The sequence below is a fragment of the Lynx canadensis genome, chromosome A1, assembly GCF_007474595.2.
Source record: "Lynx canadensis isolate LIC74 chromosome A1, mLynCan4.pri.v2, whole genome shotgun sequence".
NCBI classification, from domain to species: Eukaryota; Metazoa; Chordata; class Mammalia; order Carnivora; family Felidae; genus Lynx; species Lynx canadensis.
The window spans coordinates 67,419,497-67,444,405 of record NC_044303.2 but is presented as its reverse complement, the minus strand read 5'-3'; the positions used below and the strand labels follow the sequence as shown (position 1 = coordinate 67,444,405).

General features: G+C 43.8%; 1 protein-coding gene across 1 annotated transcript; it reads right to left on the bottom strand.

The window, feature by feature from the left end:
• Positions 1-1,642: 1,642 nt before the first annotated feature.
• Positions 1,643-24,699, bottom strand: CLDN10 (claudin 10). The gene is given in 7 exon segments (XM_030312835.1): positions 1,643-1,931; positions 1,933-1,978; positions 2,587-2,663; positions 2,665-2,695; positions 17,270-17,351; positions 17,440-17,601; positions 24,437-24,699. Coding segments are annotated over 7 exon segments (792 nt in total). The 5' UTR covers positions 24,657-24,699; the 3' UTR covers positions 1,643-1,757.
• Between the last annotated feature and the right edge of the window lie 210 nt (positions 24,700-24,909).

Below are 24,909 nucleotides of genomic sequence, written 5' to 3'. Positions count from 1 at the left end.
TCAGAATATGAAAAGATTGGGTCATTACTGAATTCTATGTGTATGTAGGGTTTTCCCCCCTTTTTTCAAATGCCCAACCCATGTTATAAAATACCTCAAGCTATTAGTTCTGTTCTTAACAAGTGTCAATGGTCGCAAAGTTCATATAAACTGTTTTTGCATTTTTTGTACTTGTGGTACTACGTGTACTCTTGTTTCCAAAAGAAAGGTAACATTTTAACTAATGGTCTGTTGGGTTTGATGTCTTTTCAATTTGCCAACCTTTTAAGTAAAGGCCTCCATTACATCACTGTGACTGTGGCTGAGTTACTCATTAAAGACAGTTCTGAGCTAAACTTACTTTATGGGGGGGCGGGGGGTTAGGCTTGCCCTGTTAGCTGTGCCACAACAGCCTAATCTAAAGTCACAACAATTATTATGCTTCTGCCCCTCCCCGCCCCTTCCTCGCCCTTCCTCGGGGGTCCCTTTCACTTGTCTGCTTGCACCCTTTCTAACACTTACCCCAGGCCATTTTATGCAGATGTACTCACTTTGTATATAAGTGCTTTCAATCAAATTTTCATGTAGTAGGACAGAGATAAGCAACACACAAAAGCCACGTCCTGCCTGCAAAGGCACAGGGGCCACTGTGTTATTTCAACCCTTATTTAAACAGATACTTATTTAACATACTTATTTAACAGATACTTATGTAACAGACCTTGGGTCTGTTTTGCTTTTTTAACATGCATCATTAGTTCCTTTAATCAAACAACTTCATAATCCTCGTCCTGAAGATGTGCCAAAAGGAGGGGCGCCTGGGTGGCTCAGTTGGCTAAGCATACGACTTCAGCTGAAGTCATGACCTCGCGGTTCGTGAGTTTGAGCCCTGCCTCAGGTTCTGTGCTAACAGCGCAGAGCCTGCCTGGGATTCTCTCTCTCCCGCTCTCTCTCTACCTCTTCCCCACTTATGCGCACTGTCTCTCAAAATAAACTTAAAAAAAAAAAAAGATGTGACAAAAGAAGAATTATTAAGTAACTTGCCGGAGGCCATACGGCTAGGAAGTGACAAGAGCAGGCTTTCCCTGGGCTCCAAGCTCCGTGTCTGCCACATCTTCACTCACTCCTGACGGAAGGGGGTGGACTTCTGCCAAGTGAGCCCCAAATTTAAATCAAGTTGGCACATCTGTGTTGCAAAAGCAGGTGCCACCCAGGCTCCAGGACCTTCCTCTGCGGGCTCCAAAGTCAGGCGTGATCAGCATCTCTCACTCAGCTCGTGCTGATGCTACCGCTCCAGAACCTGCTTTCTACAGAGACACCCAAGCAGTTATTGAAGGTGGACCATGCCAGGCAATGGGCAGGAGCCCTTCCTTGAGCGCTCACAGAGAGTCGCAGTAGTGACAGGCGTAAGAAACCACAAGTCAATGCTACGCAGACTGTATGTAACCTGTCCATCAACCCACGCATCTTTCGAGGAACAGGCTCGGATTGCCCCCACACTGTTCACAAGATACCACTCCTTAATACCCGTTCTGTTTAATATATGAAGGAAAAGAAGGAATGGGGGCAAAAACTGCAACATCTGAATGATTAAGGATACGTTACAATCCTTGATCCTTCGGTGCTAAATGCATGTTCTATAAATGTATCAGATATATACAAATCCTGTAAATAACCTGTTTATTTTCTTATAGAAAGCCACAACAGAAAATGATTAGTATATAACTGTGTAAGAACATTTACATCCATACAATCAGCAAATTCTCCAAATTCATGTTTTAAAAATAGTTTGAGTGTGAATTACAGGAGGGCCTTGCGGGGATCATCTGTGAACAGTTCACTTTTATAGTAAGACAGCTCGCGGTGGTTTTCCTTTCAGACATAAGCGTTTTTACAAACTGTTTTGAAGGGTTTGTGGTTTTAAGATCTCCTCCTGCGCCAGGATATTTCGTTCCGAGAAGACATGACAGATGTGGCCCCGTTGTATGCGTATCCCATTCTGCAAGGCAAAACACCGGAGATCCCGTTTTTTTTACACGGAGGGTAGAAACCATTTCCCCCACTTCTGGTCCCAGCCAAGTTTCAGAGCCTCCCTGACTATTTTAGTTAGCACTCTCTCTTGTACCCCCAAACATTTCACTGCCATTTCTGACCAGTGAGCAGGACCACGGGAATCTCAGCAGAGGAAACTCATGGCTTGTTCATTTGTTGTTTCTCTTTTAAAAACTCCTCTTCCTGGACCCTGGGGGACCCTAGTGACCTTCATCAGTAATGTCTGCCCGTGTGAAAATGACGAGGTCAAGGTGAAGAATACACCACACCCTGTCATAAAACCCGTCTTTCTGCTTACAGAAATAGCTTGGAATGTAAGAATGATGAGCTCTGTTTTTTAAACTAACTTTAACGAAGTATATATTTATTCCATTCAATATATTTATTATATGAATATTATATTCACTATATATTCCTCACTTTTGCCAATTCTAGTTTTTGAAGTTCTTTTTTGTTGTGTTTTGTTTTTCGACGTGTCTAAGAATCGTGTGACCGATCTAGAACCTGCCGCACGTGTAGTAACTTTAACAGGTCATTTTTATCTCTTTTTCATACCTGGGTGTTTTGTTGTTGTCAGATATTGAAAAGCAAAATATGACACCACCAATTATGCAGAGTGAGGCTCCCGCCCATACCAATAAACAGAGCAGCTCCTAATTCATACCTGTGAGGAAGCATTACACATGCATTACAGCCTACTTCTTTTGGGGAGTAACAGTATTTAAGACCTAACAAGCCAACCTTTACTAATGCTCATCAGAAATTGCCACTGCAGCTTGAGAGGAAATAAGAACACCTTGTATCTGCATAACGCCTTAAACTCTATTCAAAGTGTTTTCTGGCCCATCACTTGATTGTATCTCCCCAATCTCCCGAAGGAAGAGGAAGTGATCCCTGCAGGCGAGTCAGAGGCAAGCCAGCTGCAGAGCCCACGCCTCCTGACCCACATTATCTTTCCTCTGGGCTCTAAGGCGCACAGAGCTTTCAATCTATTTATTCTGTTGCACAGGGGTAATTTATTATTATTTTTTTTAATGTTCATTTATTTTTGAGAGAGGGAGAGGGCAGTGCAGCAGAGGAGGGGCAGAGAGAGAGGAACAGAGGATCTGAAGTGGGCCCTGTGCTGACAGCAGTGAGCCCAATGTGGGGCTCGAAACCCACGAACCGCGAGATCATGACCTGAGCCAAAGTCGGACGTTTCACCGACCTGATCTCCCCAAGCACCCCACACAGGGTAAATTATTCAGGTAGACTCTGGTTAGAAAATGGAAGGTTGCCTTGCTTTCAGTTTAATTCCATTTCATAAACATCTATTGCAAATCACTACAAGGTGTTGAAGATCAGCAGAATGTGCCATTCCCAAAGAGGCCACTTGGGCATGGGGATTATTTTGAGTGGAAGGCAACTGAGAAGATACAAGAAAAGCTCTCTGCCCTTCCCCATTTGCCTAAAAGCAGGACATAAATTTGTAAAGATGTCCCCTGTGGCCACCTACCCCTCCTACCAAGAAGGACAGAAGTTAACCACCAGAGACAACAATACACTCTGATCAGCTCACAAACGGCACCAGGGGGCTCTCCGTAACACTTTACTAACTAGCCCTGCCTTCCATTACTTCCTCCATACATCTGCCTTCCCACAATTTGCCGCCCTAGGAGCTCAGAAGCCTTGTCCCTTGTCTTGTCACCTGTGAGCGTATTGTTCTTTTGTAAGATGCCATATAAGCCCAAGTTCTAACTGGCTCTTTGAGTTACTCATCACTGGGTGCTCCCACGTGTATGCATGATGCTCAGTTGACCACTTTTTTCTCCTGTTAAACCATCTTTTGTCAGTCTAATTTATAGGGTCTCAGCTGAGAACCGCGAAGAGTAAGGGGAAAGAGGTTAAATTTTTCCTCCTCTACAGAGCCGTGAAAAGTCTGTGCTAGATAAGTGCTATCTTGCTTATCACCACAATCTAGTGGGAGACAAATACAAATAACATCATTTAGTGATAGATTGCTAACAAACAATAAACACCTCCTATATGGCTGGTCACAGTACTCTGCTGATGCCTTAAGCAAATACAAAGATAGACAAGGCAGCTGCTGCCTAGTGGGATGTCCCCACACAAAGGGACAAATAATGCTACAGAGAACAAGAAAGGAAATCACTACTGTGGAGGGCCAGAGGAAATCCTTTTAGGGGAGGAACACTCACCCAGAAAAAACAAGTACGGAATGAGAAAAGTATGCCAAAATGTTAGGGGCTGTGTGTTCTCATGCTTGCCTATGCTTTTTCTGAAGAATAGGGTTTTTTTCTTAATTAAAGAAGTGATCCTCAAGCTTTTTTGGCCCACAGACTTCCACTGCAAGGCAAAAACTGATGGATGCCATTCCCAGCCTAATGGTGGTTTCAGGATAAAATGAAGCCCAAGTGGGAGGGGTCTCTTTTGGTCATGCCAGAATCCACAGAAGAGCTGAGACAGAAAAGCAGGGGGCGAGGGCGAGAAGGGACAAGGCAGGTCCGAGGTGGGCTCCCTTCCCAGCCTGCCCCCCAAAGGAGGTGCAGGGCCAGACTCAGGTCTCGAGGCCACACCACGCTGTTGACAGCATCTGGCACGCACCCACCACCTGTGCCTGTCCCGAGTTTTTGCCTCATCTGTTTCTACGTGCCACATCACTGACTGAACTCCCAGCCGGGCAGGACAGGATCTCTCCCATGATCTGAGTCACAGTAATGTAATGGAAGAGTGACCTTGACTGCCAGCTTGGGGAAAGCAGGAAGCGACCCTAACAGAAGATCAGGAAGGAATCGTCCACTCGCTCATTTTCAGATCTGGCTACAGAGGCAATTTCACAGCCTGTGTTCACAGTTGGGAAGAAGTGATGCACACAACACATGCTGCCCTGTCGTCCCTTCTTTTCTCACTGTCGTGTTGCCTTCTCTGGGAAACCCAGGTGACAGCTGAAGCGAGTACAACAACAGGGAGCAGCACATCATCCCGCACTAGAGCACTAATTATGCTCCTGTAAACAAGAATCTTCTCCAACCGCTCCCACTAGTGGCGATGGCAGAAACAGAAGACTGGGGTAAAGTGCACACAAAACACCTTCAGCCTGCACAGAAACACTGGACCGAAAGGACTCAAGGCTGAAGTGCACTGATGAAAAAGAGCTGGCCGGACCAAGAGTGCAAAGTTCACGGTTTTATAAAAGATGCCTACATTAAACACCATGCAATCCACCTAAAAAGGATATCCTGGATTTCCACCACCAGCTTTTCTTTTATGATGTTTGAACACAATTATGCACATAAAACCAGCAGACTGCCTGCCAGGTCGTTAGATGTAGGTCATCCGACCTCTTCAAAACATCCGTTAGTCCTACAGCAAGCTGCTCTCAGATGCCCCCCGTCACGCTTTCGCTGCAGACAGCTAACAGTGAGCACACTGAACATTTCTACTTGGAGGACATGACTGTGGGATTACGGTCTAATGGTACTTTCTGTTTTTCTCTATCGTGGGCCTCCCATTAGAGTTCAGGCTGTCTTCACTCCTAATAAAAGCCGCGCCTTAGTTATTACTCTTAGTGTACATACCCCCGGAAGCAACAGTCTGAGGTTTTTCTTAAAAAATACTGAGCTTTCTAAATCAGATTCAGGGCCGGATACCATGGTCGATTAAAATAAGTCTCTAATTATTAATAGTGGTCAATCAGGGGTGACAATCATAGAAATCATAAACTACGGCTTGGCACTGTGAATTCGCTCAAAGGAGCATGCAAACATGCACACAGTGTCGTCACAAATCAGAGGATAAATTACTCAGGCAGGAAAAAATGTTGGGACTTGTGTCTTTATACTCATTTAAGCCATCCTGAACCTTCTGCAAGAATCATGAGTTTGTCTTATATTAAAAACAGCGCTGGGGTGGCTCAGTCAATTAAGTGTCTGACTTTGGCTCAGGTCATGATCTTGCAATACACAAGTTTGAGCCCCACATCAGGCTCTGTGCTGAGAGCTCAGAGCCTGGGGCCTGCTTCGGATTCTGTGTTGCCCTCTCTCTCTGCCCCTCCCCTGTTCTTTCTCTCTCTCTCAAAATAAACATTTAAAAAAAAATTTTTTTAAATACTGGCTCACTTATTCCTGACTTTTAATATATTTTCATGTTATTTAACTTTAAGTCAGTAAATTCAGACTCTATTCCAAGAAAAGTACCATTTCCATTTGAGTTCCTTGTGAGTTCTCTCAGAGACAAGTCTGAGAAGAGTCTTTAAGTCTTTAAGAGAGCTGAAGTCTTTAAGAGACTCCACATCTACATCAGCAATTTTTAACAATTTGGTTTTGTGACTTGGTTCTTTCTCTTGCAGAGACTTTTTCTTCTTCATTCTGTGGAAAGACACGGATAGCAGACTTACTCAGCAAGGACTCAAATTCGCACCTATCAGTGTGCATGATCTGGCAAAAACTGGCTGGTATTATTGAAAGACAGGATTGAGAGAGCAATATAATATCCACTCAAATCTGTTCCAGAGCATGCTTCCTTTGACACTGACTGGGAAGCTTAGTCTCTGCCTGGAAAATCTTTCTCCATTTTTTTGGTAATACTAAGAGGCTGACTTCAATGCCTCCGAGGATTACCAAATTTCAGATGCTCTGTTGCAGGGCTTTCTTTCATTAACAATATCCTCCTGGCCCCACACCAGCTTCTCCACTCAGAGCGTGCCCTCTTTATTGGACTGTTACGATCGCCAACATTTCTTCATTATTCTGAAAAGCTCTAAATCTGCTTAGCACCAGACAGATCCATGATTGTCAGGGGGAGGACAGAGCTGCATTTTATGGATCAAAATATTGTTTTTACAGTATCTCAAATAATCCTCTCAGTTGATAGGACTAATCAAAAGCTGCCTATATGACTTTAATTCACTTATGTAATTGAATGTAATTTAGCAAGCAGGGGAAAACTTTACTTGTATATAATCACTTAAAATTTCCCCCAAAAAAGAACCATAAAGAACTAAGGCATTAAAATGTCCTTTGAACTGGGACGCCTGGATGCCTCAGTCAGTTCAGTGTCTGACTTCAGCTCAGGTCATGATCTCAGGATTTGTGGGTTCAAGCCCTTGCATTGGGCTCTGTGCTGACAGCTTAGAGCCTGGAGCCTGCTTCAGATTCTGTGTCTCCTTCTCTCTCTGCCTATCCCCCACTTGTGCTCGCTCTCTCTCTCTCTCTCTCTCTCTCAAAAATAGACATACATACATACATACATACATACATACATACATACAACCATACGTAAATAAACGCCCTCTGAAGTATTGGGTGAAATTATTCTCACCCGCCTGGCTGTGCCTGGGGCCCTAGTGAGCTAGTACCACACTTGGAGGCCTTCATTCTAATCATCTCATACTTCAACTCATATTTCAGCCCTATAACCTTCACGGTAATCCAAGGGAATGGACTGAAGAACCCCTTTTATTTGCACCTCCTATTTTTTTGTCCTCCTTGCATCCAAACCCGTTATGACTTATTTGCCATCTATGGGGAGCTCGTGTAACCTACCCAGGTCACCACCACAGAAATGATGTGCCAGGAGGCATTGTGCTCATCATGTGTTTTGAGGTGTACAAGAGAAGGACAGCTCTGGTCTCAAGGATCTCAGAGTCTAGTGACAATAGTCAGATAGTAAGCAAGTAACACTAGCAAAGTGCAATGAAATTTAACAACAGCATCAGAAGAGTATGTTTTTGCCAAGTAAACATTACCTGTTCTCCCAGATCCACCCAGACGTCATTCAGGTGAGTGTCTACAACTATAACCAGCATTACTGTCAGCTCACTGTACTGGGATTTTTGTGTGTGTGCTAAGAATTTTTTTTTGCATAATTACATTCAATTTTCATTACAATCCTGAGAGATAGGTATTGCTACCTCATTTTACAAATGAGGAAGCTGAAGCTCAGGGAAATTAAATTACTTGCCACACACCTCAGCTAAGTAAATGATAAAACCAGGATTTAAACCCGTTAACTGTGATTCCAAAACTCAAGCTCTTAACCATCACTCTTTCTTCCCTTTACGTAGTATACCTTAGCTAAGTAAAGATTTTATCAATATGAGAAAATACAATCAATGCAATATATTTTTATTTGTCATTTCAGAGAGATGGCGTTTTCTCTCTCTGCGGCTCACTGCCTTCTCAGTGGCTCACAAGCTCCAGGGTATGGAATTTTTTCTGAATTCCCCTCAGGCTGTCCTTTTCACCCAGCACAAAAAGAGGTGAGTGTAGTAATTAAAATCAGGGCATGTTGGACTGGAAAAACAGAAAATGCAGCGCCTCCAAAAACAAAACAAAAAGTGTTTAGCGAATGAAAAAAAATCTCCTTGTACGACCCCCAGAGGAGCGAAGTGACCTTGCTGTAAGTCACAGAGCTAGGAGTCAGGTCTTTGGCATCTGGGATAGCTTTTTTTCAACACATTGTCTTACTCCTCATTTTAACAAGAGTGGTAGCAGCCAAAATAAATATTCCAGTTAACTGAAAACTAACAATCGATCAATTGATCGATCATGTATCTCTATCAAGTTTAAAGTTTAGAAAGCATACCACGTATTACCAACATAAACATTTTAAAATTGAATTCCACTGGTATGCCATTGTTTTAAAGATTACTACCTAAAATAAACGTTCTTCAACTCATAGGCTTATATAATCCAAGGTCTAGATAACTACATGAGTAGATTTTATATTAAATAAGTATTCTGCAGGTATTATCTACAAACACTCCTCCCCCCCCCCCCCGCACCCTCCCTCCACCCTCTCCTGGGGGCCAGTTACAAGGATGGGCTGTCACGTGCCCACCCAGCCTGTGTACCTCCCCACCCTGCTCACAGTCTAGCTTTCCCTTACACAATCCCATCGGCTAGTGGTTTCTCTCCCACTGCCCACAAGATGCCACAGGATTTCTCACCCGAAGCTTCCAGGAGACTTACAAAGTACTGACAGGTACCTCCCAAATGGCGGCTAATGTAGAATTTAAACAATAAGCATCCACTTCTACACGGAAACTTCACGCAGAATTCTCACATTTAGGAAACCCAAAATAAAGACTGATCTTTTTGGTGTCAGTTCTAAATTGCTTTCTTGTGGCTAGATTAAAACAGACATACATGCGTTTCTTTTCTGTGTGCTGTGATTTATCAACAAAATTCTACAAACGTTATATATTAATAACATGCTGATGTGGTGAGTGCTCTAGCTACGTTATTTTCTTCCGTCCTCTTCACACTGAGAAGCAGGAGGGATTACCTCTCTTATCCAGACAGACAACTGCAGCTCCCCTAAGATCCCAGAGGAGCAAGGGCAGGGACAGGAGCTGAGCCGGGGTGTAACTCTGAAACCTGCCTCTTAGCCTGTGTGCCGCCACCCCCCTCCAACCATCTGCACGCACAGGGAGTATCTTTACAGAAGCCCTAATTCCTGCCAAGTATTCACGGAAATTAAAAAAAAAAATCCACAGTGTAACAATATAATATTAGTTAAGGTAAATTACAACTTAAAGGAAATATGTCCTGTCCCCCAAAATCACATAGGCCAATTCCAAAACAAATCTGTTGTTTAGCTCCATCTCCAGTCATATGGAGAATTGGGGGGTTTCCTGGGCCCTCTTTGGTTTTAAGTGAAAATGATGTGCCGAGTCCTTATACTCAAAGCAGGCAGCAGGCGTGATAACGTGTTCGCACACACGCTGTGAAGTCTGAACAAGCAGACACTGCAGAGGGTCTGTGCTTCAAGACAGGAAATTCCTGGAACGTCGAAGCTGCCTTGCGACCCCTGAGGGCATGGCCAGAGCTTTGAGTCCGTGCGTGCGCAGGTGAGTGTGCGCATCTGCTTGTGTTCAGAGAAAAAACATACGGATGAATTTGCAGCAAAAAAGCCTGAGTCATTTAAAAGCAGATCCCGCATTTTATTCAGAATCCCCCACGGGCTACCTGAAAGTGTCTCAGAATCAAACCAGGGACAGATGTATGCAGGATGGCTCTCTTGGGAAGGGTCTCAAGAATGTCTATGAATTTGACAGTTCCTGGGGGTTGCACGTCTCCAACTCAATGCTACGACTGAGGCGATTAGAAGAAAAGAAGAAATTACTCAAGCCTTGTTTCTTTTAAATGGTCCCTTTCAAACCTGCCTTCTATTTGAGAGCCAAGCGTCTTAACAACAGTTATCACTTCTACCGGGCTTCCAACATTTCAATATTCATTACTCTATGGCTCACCTTAGTACACGACCTCAAGTAATGAACTGCGACATTGATGCACGCTGCTAAGGGCCAGTATCCTTAAAAATAACAGTGAACGTTTACTGAGTGCCTACCGTGTGATGCATGCTTCTAAAGAGCTGAATATTTATTTGCCACCTCCGTAGCACAGAGGAGGGACGCAGGACACAGAGAAGACATGGACCTTCTTCAAGGTTACACAACAAATAAGCGGCAGAGCCGGGCTTTCCTCCCAGGCAGCCAGGAGGTGCTGGATCCAGGGCCTCGCTCTTTGACACTGTGCGTATGCTGCCTCCTGCCCTCATGTCCACATGACATGCCCGTAGGTCCCAGACGTCCACAAACATGCTCAGTCTTCCCACTCCAGGAGAGATGCAGACAGACAGTCCTATAATACTGCTGACCGGCCTCCTTGCTGTAAATGTCATGGAGCAGGCACTAGGCACAAGAGACTCCAAAATCAGCAAGATGTGGTCTCTGCCCGCAGATGCTCCTGGTCTGGTTTGGGACAGGAACCAGTAAGTAAGTGCTAACTGCACGGCAGCATTATGACAGAAGCACCAGGTGGTGGAACAGGAGCACACCTCACCCAGAACACAAGTCCTGCAGGATGGCCGGTGTCAGCCAGCATGTGAAAAGGAAAGGGAAAGGGGGCTTAGGGGTCCGAGTGGAGTCACCAGGAAGCATGGCAAACTGGCAGGAATTGTGACTCCGTGTACTGGCCAGTAAAAACAAAACACAGTTGCCCAACACTTGATTTGCAAGCATATTTTTAAAGTCACGCTAGTGTTAACAAAAGCATCCGAGCCATTATGGTGATCTGAGCCACCACTGAACAGCGAAGGCACAGGGTAACGCTTCTTAATATTTAACAGCTGAATTGTTTTGTTCTAAATACATGGTACCTCCAAGGAAGCCCTTATCCAAGAATCTGTGAGCTGTTTACCAACATTAATTCATTCTCCAAATAACTCACGAGTGGAGTAAGCCTAAATAAACGAACATCCATAATTCATTACATTATAATAATGACAGAAGTCAGAAGCCAAATATGCTGGCAAGGTCACGTAGTGAGATTGATATTCCTTTGAACTTCACCCAGGAAAATGTGTAATCTAGAAAGGTACCTTCTAGAATGATCTACGTGAATGATCTACTGTTCATTTAACTGGACAGACAGCAAGCATGAGAGCATTTATCAGAGAGTAGACAGCTGTTTATTTCTAACTACTAAATAGCCACAGAGGTGAACAGGTTTTCCCAAGTAAAGCTGAAATCCTAAAGTAGAAACTAAATATATGCCAGGAATGAGTGTTAGAGATAAATAAGTCCACGGTTTTAAACACTCTGAAAATAAAAAAGCCTGAAGGATAAGACCTGAATATGAGAATATCTGAGCCAAAATACTAATGATAAATTTCATATACTAAAAGAGAATAAATCTAAGATTATGATGTCCCATTTCTTCGATTAGGGCATTTGGTTTAATGCTCCAACATTGCACGGATTTGAAAAGAAGTTTCTTTGTGTCAATAAATTCTTACTTGGAACAGTTTATTTAAGAAAACAAATCAAGACCTTTAGGAAGTTAAGTCATTTGGACAACAAAGCAGTAGTGGGAATAATAACTGAATTAAATCTCAACTCCCTGGAGGGTGGGTCACAGGGTAGTGGATGCCTGCTACCATAAACTTGCAGAATGGTAGACTTTTTTGGATTTGGTAGGTTTTATTTTAATAAAAAGGAGGAAGTTGGTTTGAAACAGCCAAAGGGAAGAGTTAGGAAATCTTTTTCAAGGCTTTGCAGCAGCCCATCCTGGAGTCATGAAACATAATCACAACTTGAATGAACGCAAGAGAAGCAAAACAAACGCAAAAAAAAAAAAAAAAAAAAAAAAAAGGGGGGGGCCGGGTTGGGGGGCATGGCAGAACACGACCACAGTCAGATGTAACTCTTTAAACAATTGCAATTGTGGGGGCACCTGGGTGGCTCAGTCGGTTAAGTGTCCGACTTTGGCTCAGGTCATGATCTCATGGTTCATGAGTTTGAGTCCCACCGTGGGCTCTGCACTGGTAGCTTGGAGCCTGCTTTGGATTCTGTGTCTCCCTCTCTCTCTGCTCTTCCCCTTCTGGCACTCTGTCTCTCTCCCTCTCTCTCTCAAAAATACATAAACATTAAAAAAAAAAAAAAAGAATTACATTTGTGTCGTGACTATAGCCTGGGAGAAAGAACTTCCCAGATATATGGAGGGAGAGGAAGGATTTCAGAAATACAGAGCCAGGAGCATAGAGCGTGATACTGTTTTTAGTGCTACAGCCTCTGATCTTTACTCCAGCTACACTAGAAGCCACTCATATTTTCTCACCAATAAAGTGCCTACTGAGTTCTTTGCACATAGTAGGAACCTAGCAGGAATTTTGTTGATGAGTTTAGTCTGTGTTTCTAACTTAGGCAACCAAGGTAGGTGTTACATAGGAATGTCCTGGAAATCCACAGAAAAGATTCAATTAATATAGCACAGAATCTTTTTATTTTTTTGAGGGGGGGGGCCCAAGTGAGTAAAGGGGAGAGAGGGAGAGAGGGAGAGAGGGAGAGGGAGAGAGAGAGAGAGAGAGAGAGAGAGAGATAGAAGCAGGGTCACCCAAAGCGGGGCTCATGTTTTACCCAAAGTAGGGCTCGAGCTCACCCGATATGGGACTAGAACTCATGAACTGTGAGATCGTGACCTGAGCCAAAGTCAGATGCTTCATGACTGAGCCACCCAGGTGCCCTAATATAGCACAGAACCTTAAGAAAAACAAAACAAACATCAACAAAACTAGATTCTGAGCCCAGACTGTCTTCCAGTGCATTTCAGGACTCGGGTATGGGATAGCTAGGATTTGCTCACCAGAAATTTAAAGTAGAGCACACCGCAAGCAGCTGTCTTCACTGCCTTCCTAAAGGCCAAGCACACATGTGACTGTGGACAGGGAGAGATGTCACTTGGTGGTAGCTAGTTTTAGGAAGCGGAGTGTGTGATAAGGATGGGAGAGAGGAGTGAGTGTCCTTCCTTCTCTCCTCAGTGGGCTGACACCACAGGAAGCTTTTCCCCTAACTCTGAAAGGACTACCTCTGCAGACAAGACTCACTTGCCAGGCACTGTGCTTGGCTAATAAGACAGCAATGGAAGGGGCACTTTCTAATCTCAAGGAATTTACTCTCACGCAAGTGAATGAAGACACCAAAGAAAGTCAGAACCTTCCTGCTGTAGTACCTTCCAAATCTCAACCCACCTAGGGCTGTCCTGCCTTTAGCCCTGATTCTCCAAAGCATTCCTCAGTTCATGCACAAACTAAGTCAAAGACCGATGGCTGAATTTTTAGCAAATGCTAGCTGAGGCAACACTAGCCCCTAGAATATGCCAAATCAAAATCTCACTTTAGGGCGCCTGGGTGGCTTAGTCGGTTAAGTGTCCAACTTCGGCTCAGGTCATGATCTTGTGGTTTTTGAGTTCAAGCCCCACTCAGAGCCTGGAGTCTGCTTCAGATTCTGTGTCGCCCTCTCTTTCTGCCCCTCCCCCGCTCACAGACTGTCTCTTTTTGTCTCTCAAAAATAAACATTAAAAAAAAATATCAAAATCTCACTTTAAAAATTCTAAGACCTATGAAATTAGTTTATTTTGTGTAGGTAGTCAATTTTTAACTTATTAATCTTTCAAATTTTTATTTCTCTGTCCTCTACTAGAAATGTTGATAAAAGGATGGGGCACCTGATAAAAGGATGGTGCTCAGTCGGTTAAGCAACCGATTCTTGATTTTGGCTCGGGTCACGATCTCACAGTCATGAGATCAAGCACCACATTGGGCTCTATTGACACAGAGCCTGTCGTGGGGCCCGAACCCCAAAACATGAGATCACGACCTGAGACAAAAATCAAGTGGGACACTTAACCGACTGAGCACCCAGGTGTTATATTTTTAAGTCACTTCAGAAAAGGCTAATAAAAATATCTATAAAGATAAGCTACACCTTAAACACTACATACAATTAAAAATCAATCTTAACAGCTAATACAATAATCAATTTCCTCTTTTCTAATCAGTTCTGAGCATCTATATACACTCTCTTAATTTCCACATTAAGTCTATGAGAAAGTTCTATTCTTAGCCTGATTTCAGGATGAGAATACAGAAACAGCAGGCAGAAGTTGAGAAGAGAGTGCCGACAGGACATGAGGGGGGGATGAGGAAAACCCCTCCAAGTCCATATTTACTGAACTGAGTTTAACGGGGATGAGTAAAACCCCTCCGAGTCCATATTTACTGAACTGAGTTTAACAGGGATGAGGAAAACCCCTCCGAGTCCATATTTACTGAACTGAGTTTAACGGGGATGAGGAAAACCCCTCCGAGTCCATATTTACTGAACTGAGTTTAACGGGGATGAGGAAAACCCCTCCGAGTCCATATTTACTGAACTGAGTTTAACCAAAACCTGAAAGAAAATCAGAAATCCCAGTGGCACCAAACTGAGTTAGGCGACTGAGCATACAGCAAACACAGAAGAAAAGTCACACAAAGGACAGACGCAAGTTACTGGGCATATATGAATTAGCCTTGCTTGACCTTTTGAGGAATGATGAAAATGATTTTTAAGATTCTGACAAAGACATCCCTAATAATTGTCAGGAAAATAAAGACAGCAATGTGGAAAAGATAATCCAGAAAAGGCAGCAATGTCTTTAATAACATAAACCAGTTTTGTTGTAGATTTAGGATACCAAAGCCTGAAATAAAAATGTATCATTTAATGAAAATTATTAGTTCATTTAAATATCATTAACGTGTTTCTTTTTTTAATTTTTTTTTAAATTTTTATTTATTTTTGAGAGAGAGAGAGAGAAAGAGGGAGGGAGGGAGGGAGGGAGAGACAGCGTGAGCAGGGGAGGGGCAGAGAGAGAGGGAGACACAGAATGTGAAGCAGCCCCAGGCTCCGACGCAGGGCTTGAACTCACAGGGAGATGATGACCTGAGCCGAAGTTGGAGGCTTAAGAATTTTAAAAATCAGAACACATTTTTCCAACATAAGCAGGTGAGTAAAAATTACACTGGTGTCTCAAACAGCCATTTTTGTTTCCCATTTAACAAAAGTTAAAATAGTTTTTGAAAACATGCAAAAAATATATATAGCATACTGTCACCAAAAACCATGAAACGGAGTATTATAAATCATGGGTCTTAGAGCAAGCATTCCTGGTCTGACTCATAGTCTAATCAGACAGTACCTAGTTTAGTTTAGGTTCCATTGCACACATTAATTGGCCTCTTTCCTCATTTGAAAAAAAAAAAAAAAGGTTGTACCAAGAGAACCTACTTTATAAGGCTGTTCCAAGAATAAAACAAAATAATAAAACAGAATAATATTTGCAATGCTCTGCTTGGTACATGGGAGGGGCCCAACATGTGTTAGCTGCTATTTTCATTATATAAGCATTTATTATTTATAAATAAAAGACACCAAAGACAGAACTAAAAAACCAATTCCCTGAAGAAACTTAAATCCACCAGAAAAAAGTAATGCATACCTGACCAGCTATTTTAGCAACTGTTTTTTAAAATCCTGTCACATTTGATCTGAAGACTGAAAGAGAAGCACCAGACTGGTTGTTAACTATACACGTACATACTGATGTAGCTTTCTACAGAGGTATGTGGGTATATTTTCATGGAAGACAAAATATTGCATATATCATTATTTCTAATTTGACATCCCTGGGGTTTTCCCAAGGCAAAGAAATAAGCCTAGGGAAACTATAAAAAGCAATTGCCCATAGTTAAAAAAACAACCACCAACAACAAACTGATCTGTAAACGCCAAAGCAACTGCCTGAAACCCAGACCGGTCACACCTGGGTGGTGTCTGTACCACTCCGAGGGCATTTTTTAAAAACCCTGCAGGGGCGCCTAGGTGGCTCAGTCAGTTAAGTGTGCGACTTCGGCTTAGGTCGTGATCTCACGGTCCATGAGTTCGAGCCCCGCGTCGGGCTCTGTGCTGACTGCTCAGAGCCTGGAGCCTGTTTCAGATTCTGTGTCTCCCTCTCTCTGACCCTCCCCTGTTCACGCGCTCTCTCTCTGTCTCAAAAATAAATAAATGTTAAAAAAATAAATAAATTTAAATAAAATAAAAACCCTGCATAATTTACAGTTTCTTTATAAAGCTTTATTAAATGGAGCTTGTTAAGGAGTTAATTTAAAAGGCTAATTAAAAATGAAAACATGAGGGGCACCTAGGTGGCTCAGTCAGTTAAGCATCTGACTCTTGATTTCAGCTCAGGTCATGATCTCCTGGTTTGTGAGATTGAGCCCCGCATCAGCAAAGAGCCTGCTTGAGATATTCTCTCTCCCTCCCTCTCTTTGCCTCCCCCACTTGTTCTCTCTCTCTCACTCTCTCTCTCTCTCTCAAAATTGATGAATAAATATTTTTTAAACATGAAAAGATGATACTTCATTTAAATGTCATTAACAGATTGCTAATCTTCAGGAGCATGTTCCCATGTCAGTGTTTGAAACCATGATGGAAACCGGCTCAGACACCAGCACCTGGCAAACGTCAATCTGGGTGGACAACAATCGAAGCAAGCTGTCAGTTTTTTGTTGTCTCACATCATCATCCTTTCCTCCCCACCTTACGCCTCTCTTCCACTTGTCCCCTACTTCACCCCAATTTAATGACGTACGGTGGATGAAGTCCAGAATTTCAAATGCTACGCCTTGAGCTTTTTAGACAAGACACTATGTGACACCAATGCAGTAATTAAATGCATCTTTTGCCAACGTAGCACATGAAATGTTTACTCTTGAAATGATGTCATCAAATAATATTTATCAGTGTGTCTCACTTTCACGAGCCATGTAAGGAATTTACATATCTTAATTTAGAAGAGTCACTCGCATACATTTCCTAGAAGCTAGAAACATACAGACCAAGAAGAGGACTTACTTCTGCTCAACATAGAGAGGATCAAAGAATTCTGTTGTGATTTTGTTTGCGTAGAGGGAACAACCGGTCATTGAGCACAACCCTGCAAAGTATCAGAAGGAAAGTACCACGGTTAGTGTCATTTCATTAACATCGTGAAGTACCTCGTTTGGGAGAAAGTTACTATTTACCTGACAGTATGAATACAATTCCAGCCAAACAAGCAATTTTAGCTTTGGCTTTATCTGAGCCTCCGACTTTGGTACACTTCATTCCAAACAGGGCAAATATGGAACCAAAAAAGCCCAGACTGACAGCGGCAATCATAAGTCCTCTACATGCCTGGATATAACCTGCAATTAGAGGTCATCTGTGTTAGCATAAAACACGTGGCTTTCCAGGGAGACATCCTCCTCATTTTGTACCATCCTTCTGAATGAGGGTTCCTTTCTCCAAAAAAAAAATACCCATAGTGGTTAAAACACATAGTAAGAGAAGCCAGAAGGGAAAGCAAGTTAATCTATATGGAGTGCCTGTTCTATGTCACCCACTTTTAGGATTGGCCTATGCATAATCCTCAGGATAGATTCCTTGAGTGTTATTATTCCCACGTTCACGGAGGAGGACACTGAGGCACCAAAGGCTATATATATAGGCTATGTCAGAGATGAATTAGTAAGAGGCTGAAACGGATTCCATCCACTTCTGACATAAAATCCATGCGGTGCTACCCCTCTCTGTAAGAAATACCATCCACCACCATCTCAACCTTCCTACTCCTTTGCACATTGGACCTTTTATTCATTTTTTACTAATGTTTATTTATTTTTGAGAGAGAGAGAGCAGGCGAACAGGGGAGGGGCAGAGAAGAGGGAGACGCAGAATCCAAAGTAAGCCCCAGGCTCCGAGCTATCCGCACAGAGCCCCAAACACAGGGCTGTAACTCACGAACCATGAGATCGTGACCTGAGTCAAAGTCAGACGCTTAACTGACTGAGCCACCCAGGCGTCCCACATTCAACCTTTTAAATAGATGCTTTAATGGTTTTGACATTATAAAATTTATAATTGGGCAGCAAGGTGTTTCTGATATCAGTGAAAGCTTACAAATGAGACCAACTAGAATATCATCAGGAACCAATGATGAGTCTAAATCAAGAAGTATTTTAATGACATTATTACTTTCAGGGCACATGGAATAAAACTAGGTTTCAAAAAGCAGTGGTTGTTTACTAAAAGAATATTTCATAATTATGAAATTCACTGGGTGCATATAAGTGGATGCTTTCTAAGCACCCTAAAACCTTGTTCTATTGGGTTGTCTGATCATCTTTTGGTACCACCCATTTTTTTTAATTAAAAAAATTTTTTTAATGTTTATTTATTTTTGAGAGACAGAGAGAGAGAGAGAGAGAGAGCAGGGAAGGGGCAGAGAGAGGGAGACACAGAAGCCAAAGCAGGCTCCAGGCTCTGAGCTGTCAGCACAGAGCCCGACGTGGGGCTCAAACTCACCAACCATGAGATCATGACCCAAGTCGAAGTCAGACACTTAACCGACTGAGCCACCCAAGTGCCCCACCACCGATTTTCTTAATCACCTATTCTTATTTGCACAGCCAGGGTGGGGTAAACTTCAACGTGGCTTTTGTCCAGACACTAACAAATTTTAAATCAATAGAATTTAAATCAATACACTTTTAGCACAGAAGGTCATTTTCCTTTCAGCCGGAAACAGTGACATGTATCAATCTGGAGTAGGGATGGCAGATCCTAGGTATAAGCAGATGTTCGTGGAGCCAATGAACGGGCATGTACATCAAGTTCACGTGTGGGATTATTTTTTTAATTTGAAAAAAAAACTCATAAAGACAGCAAGTCACTCATTGTTAGTGTTTAGGTAAAACCCACAATAAATAATAATTCTAAGACTACAGTAATTGTAAATTCAAGAAATAATCCTGGCAGGTAGCCTCCAGCCCACATTCCTTTGGGAAAGAATGAAATTTTAAAGTGTTAATACTATTCCTAGGGTCCGTTTTGAAGAGTACAAAGAAGATACTCTGTTTAATTGCAACAAAGTTCGGCCTCCACCAATGCAGACTGCAAAGACAACGAACTTCTATTTTATAGTGTGAACAGCCTCCAGGAATAATTCCACTGGAGGTGAGGCTGTCAAAAACAGCAAAACAAGTTTATTTTTAGCACAACAAGATAATGGAGGCTAATTTCAGTAGCAATAATCGTACTGTAGGGCTATCTGGGTCTCTGCTGACCCGGGTTTTTTAAAAATTTCAACTCTCAGTCCCCTCGCCAGAAGCCAGGGAGCAGACAGAAGCACAGAGGGGAAGGCTGCTGGTTCCCTATAAGATTAAAGACCATCTACCAAGACAACTACTACTGGGACAGTGTGGTTTCATTTCTTCCTGAGACTTATAGTAATCTATGGTTTTGAGGTATGTTAGCGGATTCTCACTGCAATCACTACACAAAACAGCATGTGTGTAGACGTAGCCTCTGTGATACATGTTTTAAAAAATTAGCCTAGACAAGTTTATCATTTACTCGAGTCATCGTATAGTCTTTATGAACAGGAAATGCAGGAGCCTGGCAAATAGTTAAGGCCTACACTCTGATCATTTAGAACTCAAATGTGTTTTCCCAGATGAAAACAGTGGTATGAACCTCAGGCCGGTGCATGCAATCCTTAATATGACTTAATATGAAAATAACAGTAGTCTTTAAACTTTATTCAACCATGACTCATAGTATTTTTTTTTTCTGAGGTTCTCACTCTGTTCTCCTGTCTCAGCCCCCGTGCCTGCAGCAGGACTGGTCTCTTGGCATGAATATGAGAGGAGAAATACCGTTTCTGATGTGGTCGGGTCCTTCCCCACGTGCCAACTAGAACCCTGACTTGGAGGGAAAGGCACCTCTCTCCAGCCTGGAACGGTAGCAGTAACTTGCTAACTACGCTAACATGGCTAACTATGCTAACTTACTGCACGCACAATCATCGGTTAGATTTTCTGAAACAGGGAACAAAGAGCAGACACTGGGGTTCCTGGGGATAAACCGCACCCCCTCCACTGCCAGCTCTAAACGGAATCCAGTTGTTGGTAAGCCTGGTTGTGTAAATTAGGGGCCACCAGTCCTTAAAACATCCACAGACTCAGGCCTTAGGTGACTTCCAACAAACTCAGAGTTTATCTTTTGCAAGGCAGACCTCTACAACCTTGCTTTTAACAGTTCCGGAGGGCAAAACTTCTAAGTAACACCAGCAAGTGGAGTGGTAGTAAAAACCTAGTCAAGGAGGCCATTATTTTTGACAGGTTGAATTTACTGACACCTTTAATAGCTAATTAACACATTAAAGTGCTGAGGCATGAACATATTTACTCAGAAGTTCTCTGAAGTATAATTTATAGTTAACTCTCTTGGAAGAAACGGCAAACATTTCCACGAACAAAAATAGATGGCATATACTAAAAACAACCTGGCTGAAAATGATTCTCAGCTGAAGTTCAAGTGGTGCTTTGAAAGGAATATGAGCTGGCGATAAACAGAAATCACTAGCTCGTTCAACCGTGAAAGTTCCAATTAGTAAAATACAGTGACTTTACAATAACGAATTCTGTTGGAGGAAACCTTCAAGGCGTCCCTTAAAAGTTAAGCGTTTTCCAAATGATGTGTACCTCATTTTCCATTTCAAACTAGCAAAAATGAAAATATCCACTTGGTGGAGACAATTCCCTAGTAGCACATGTGCCCGTTGCTGGATAGAAGGGAGAGAAAAGAATGGCCTTTTCCTACGCTAGTAGCTTTGTGTACTTTTTGCAAATCCTCTGAAAGAAGGGTGGGATCAGAGGAAGGCACAAACTATGAATCTCAGCTCTGGTTCTTCTATTTACCTGCTGTGTGTCCTTGATTACATTACCTTATCTCTCTGAGGCTCAGTTTTCTCACCTGTAAAACAGGGATAAGAGCACTTACTTCACAGGATGATGAATAATATGAACAGAGTGCCTGGTGATTTGTAAGAATCTCATCACAGCTTCCCTTCCATCATACTAAGATTAATTCTAAGCAGAACTTGGAGTTGGGATCTTGACATAAAATCAAATCTACACATTTAGCTTTTCTCGGCTTCATCTTCCTTGTAGGGAAAACTGGGGTTGCAGTGATACCCCCCTGAGGATGAGGAATCAGAGCTTTGACTTCGTACAGAAAATTCAGAATAATGTCTCCATCATCTGTGCCCAAGAGGCTCCTTCTCCCACCTCAGGCTAGATGAGAGAGAGAGCCGTGGGCCTTCTCCCTCCTTTCTGCATTCTCTTTTGAATTTAGAGCTTCTTCCTGGCTTAAGGGGAGGATTGGCTTGCTCAGGCCTGTGGTCACCACAGCCTACAGTAATGTAGCCTTCTCCTGCCACTTCAGAGCAGCGCCAGGAAGTCCAATGTGCAGTGTGATGTCGGTGGGACCTGCCTCAGAACCAGCACCCAGAAGATGTGGCTGCTCCAGGGACGCAGCAGACAGCTTACAAGCCGAGAGGCCTGCTCTGGGAAGGTCACCTTGTAGGAGGAGGAATCAACTCTCTAGGTGAAAACGTAGCGGTGTGATTAAATCCTTCAACATGTTATTCTGGGAGACACAGAAGAGTAAGATTTATCACTTTCGGATAGGCAATGCCTTCTTAAGCCACAGAAAGCAGAGGCGGCAGGAAGAAACTGATAAATCTGATCACAGTACACATTTCAAAGTTTTGTGTAAGAAAAGACATCGTAAGTTTAAAAGACAAGCAATGGGCCACGACTGCAACATAAATAAAAAATCAAGGAGGATTGACACCCAGAATTTTAAAAAACAAATCATTTACATCAAGAGGAAAAAACAGACTGGGCATAAGATATGAACAGGCAATGCATGAAAGAGAAAAAAAAGGTCAATAAATACAGGATAAGATGGTAAAAATCAGGTAAAAACCTGATAAAAAAAAACCCGGTAAAAAACCTGGTAAAAACCAGGGAAATACCAATAAAAATGATAGCATGATAATATGTCACCCACAATACTGGATGAAAAACTTTGTGGTGAGAATGTGGACAAACAGGCATTCTCGCTCATTGGTGGTGGAATGTAATTTGGAGGTATAAACCGAACATTAAAATGAATAATCTGACAGGTACCATTTCTCAGTATCTACTTCACAGAAATATACACGTGCACAGAGAGACGAATATGAAGATTTTCAGTATAGCACTGACAACAGCGAAAAGCTGGAAAGGGTCCATTCCCCAACAGTGAGAAAGCGGCTAAATACAGCAGCCTGTCCAGATGTATGAATACCATGTACTTGTTAGAGTTACTTCTCTATGTACTGACTTGGACAAATACGTTAATTAATTTTAGAACATTGTACAACAAGGGGGAGTATGAAGACATTTGTGTTTTGGTTTTTTTTTTAAGTCATTTTCTAGACACACGAGCACCCACGAAAGGCCATTTTGCAACCAGGGTTGTGTATAAATGTCACTCCTTTCTCTTCTCCCTCCTCAACTCCCTCCACAGCCTCATAACCGAGGGCTCTGCCCTCCTTCCTCCTCACAACCCCACCCGCCCCCAAGTCCCCATGCCAACTCCACTCCCACATCAGAGACACAATGTGAAAACTTCTCTATTCTGCACCCAACGCTCTTCATGGAGCATTTACTTCTCATTCCCCTCTCTCCTCCCCCAACTGTCCTACAGAAGGAAGTGGGCATATCTGGTGAGCTAGCTCAGGTAACAATATAGTACGGTTACCATACAGTACAGCAGTTACAGTAAGAGTACACTTTGGACAGTAACCATCAATCCCAAACTCTCAACATAAACCACAGAAACAAGAGCCTGCCTGTTCAAAGCATTTACCTGAATGTGTGCTCTACAGAGCACAGGAAACTCAACAGTAATTCTAGGGGATCAACAGTGACCCAGATACTTATTTTACACAAGAGGACGAAGACCTGAGTCTCATCCATTCAAAATCAGGCACATATTCCCGGGATATGGGGGTTCCATCAGATACCACCACGTTGAGCAACAACTGTTTGCTTTTCGTGGCAAGCACCATCTTAGGGGAATTAATTCTTGTCTTTTATTGAATCAGCTATGCAAATAAAAACCTGCAGTGAAGTAATTTTTTTTTAAGTTAAAAAAAAAAAAGAAACACCTCAAATCTAGAGATAATGCAAATGACTATCCTTAACTTTCTGCTGGGCTCTATCTAGTCCTGTGCTATAAAATCCTGGAAGAAACCAGCCTAGAACTTGAGCAATCATTGTACCTGGGTTGACATCTACCGTTCTCTTGAAACTAAAACAGAGCCAGTTTTCTAGAACATCCGCTTGTTGCCCCAATTCAATACAGTATAGAGCCCAACTAGCAAGAACAATGTAGAAAACAATCTACAAAAGAACAGCAGGTGAGTGACCTGGAGAGCTGACGCGGGACGCATGGACACAGAACTTGGCAGTCTCTGGCACAAGATTCCTGCTAGCCAGGATTCTCTACCCACTGCGGCACAGACAAGGGCTATTTATTTTCCTAAAACTTGGAGGAAGCATTAAAGCCCAGGCAGACACGTTTGTTGAAGCGTGGGGTTGTTTTTTCTTGGGGGAGGGGGCTTGGAGTGACACTCCCTGCAACATGTTACTTTTTCTCTCGCCTACTTTTAAAAGAACTAACGAAACGGTTAATGGGAGCTCAGGACAAGCAGAATTAGCTTTGACAAGTTGATACCATTTTAATCAGGATCCAGCTCTTTCGGGGAGTGCTGGGTAAAGGAGCCAAGCGTCACTCCGTGTCCTAACAGTCCCCGAGAGATGGGGGTCCCACAACCGTGTCCTCGACTCTCAGGACTGCAAAGGTGCTTCCCTCAACCCCCCAACGCCTGAGGTCGCCCACCCCACCCCAGTCCCAGGGCGCCGGGCTCGGACAGGCGCCCCGCGGGACACCCGTCCCAGTACGGCACCGACGGGCACTGGGGCTCTCCGCGGCTCCCTCAGGCTCTGGGGGGGGGGGGGAGGCGAGACTCGGCCACGGAGGGGTCTGGCCGGGGGTGCCGCCCGGGGTCGCGAGGCCAAGAGGGCGCCAGGCTGCCTGGCCGGACAGGAGCGAGGGCAGGGGATGGGGGCCCGAGGGGATGCAGACCGTCCAGCGCCAGCATAGAGGGGAAGTCCTTGCAGTTGGAGACGCCCGTGGAGTCGGTCACGCACGTCTTCCACAGGTTGGCCCAATAGGTGGCGGTGGTGATGACCGTGCCGTCGATGGTGGACACCTTCCAGTAGTCGGTGGGCAGCGTGGAGGACACCAGCACCCAGCCCGAGATGGAAACCATAAAGGCGATGATCTCCGAGGCCGTGCTCGCCATGCTGCCCGCTGCAGCCGCGCTAGCGCTCGCGCTTGCGCTCCCACTGGGCGCCGCGACCCCCGCGCGTTCGGCCCCGCGGCCCCGCCCCCCGGCCCGCCCGGCCCCACCCCGCCCCGCCCCGCCCCGCCCGCGGGCCGGCGCTAGGGGGCGCGCACGGGCCCCAGGACGGGACGCGCCCTCGGGGGCGGAGAGGGCTAGCGGGGCGCCCTTATTGTCGCCGCTCGGGTTCTCTAGGGCCAGCTGACCTGGCGCC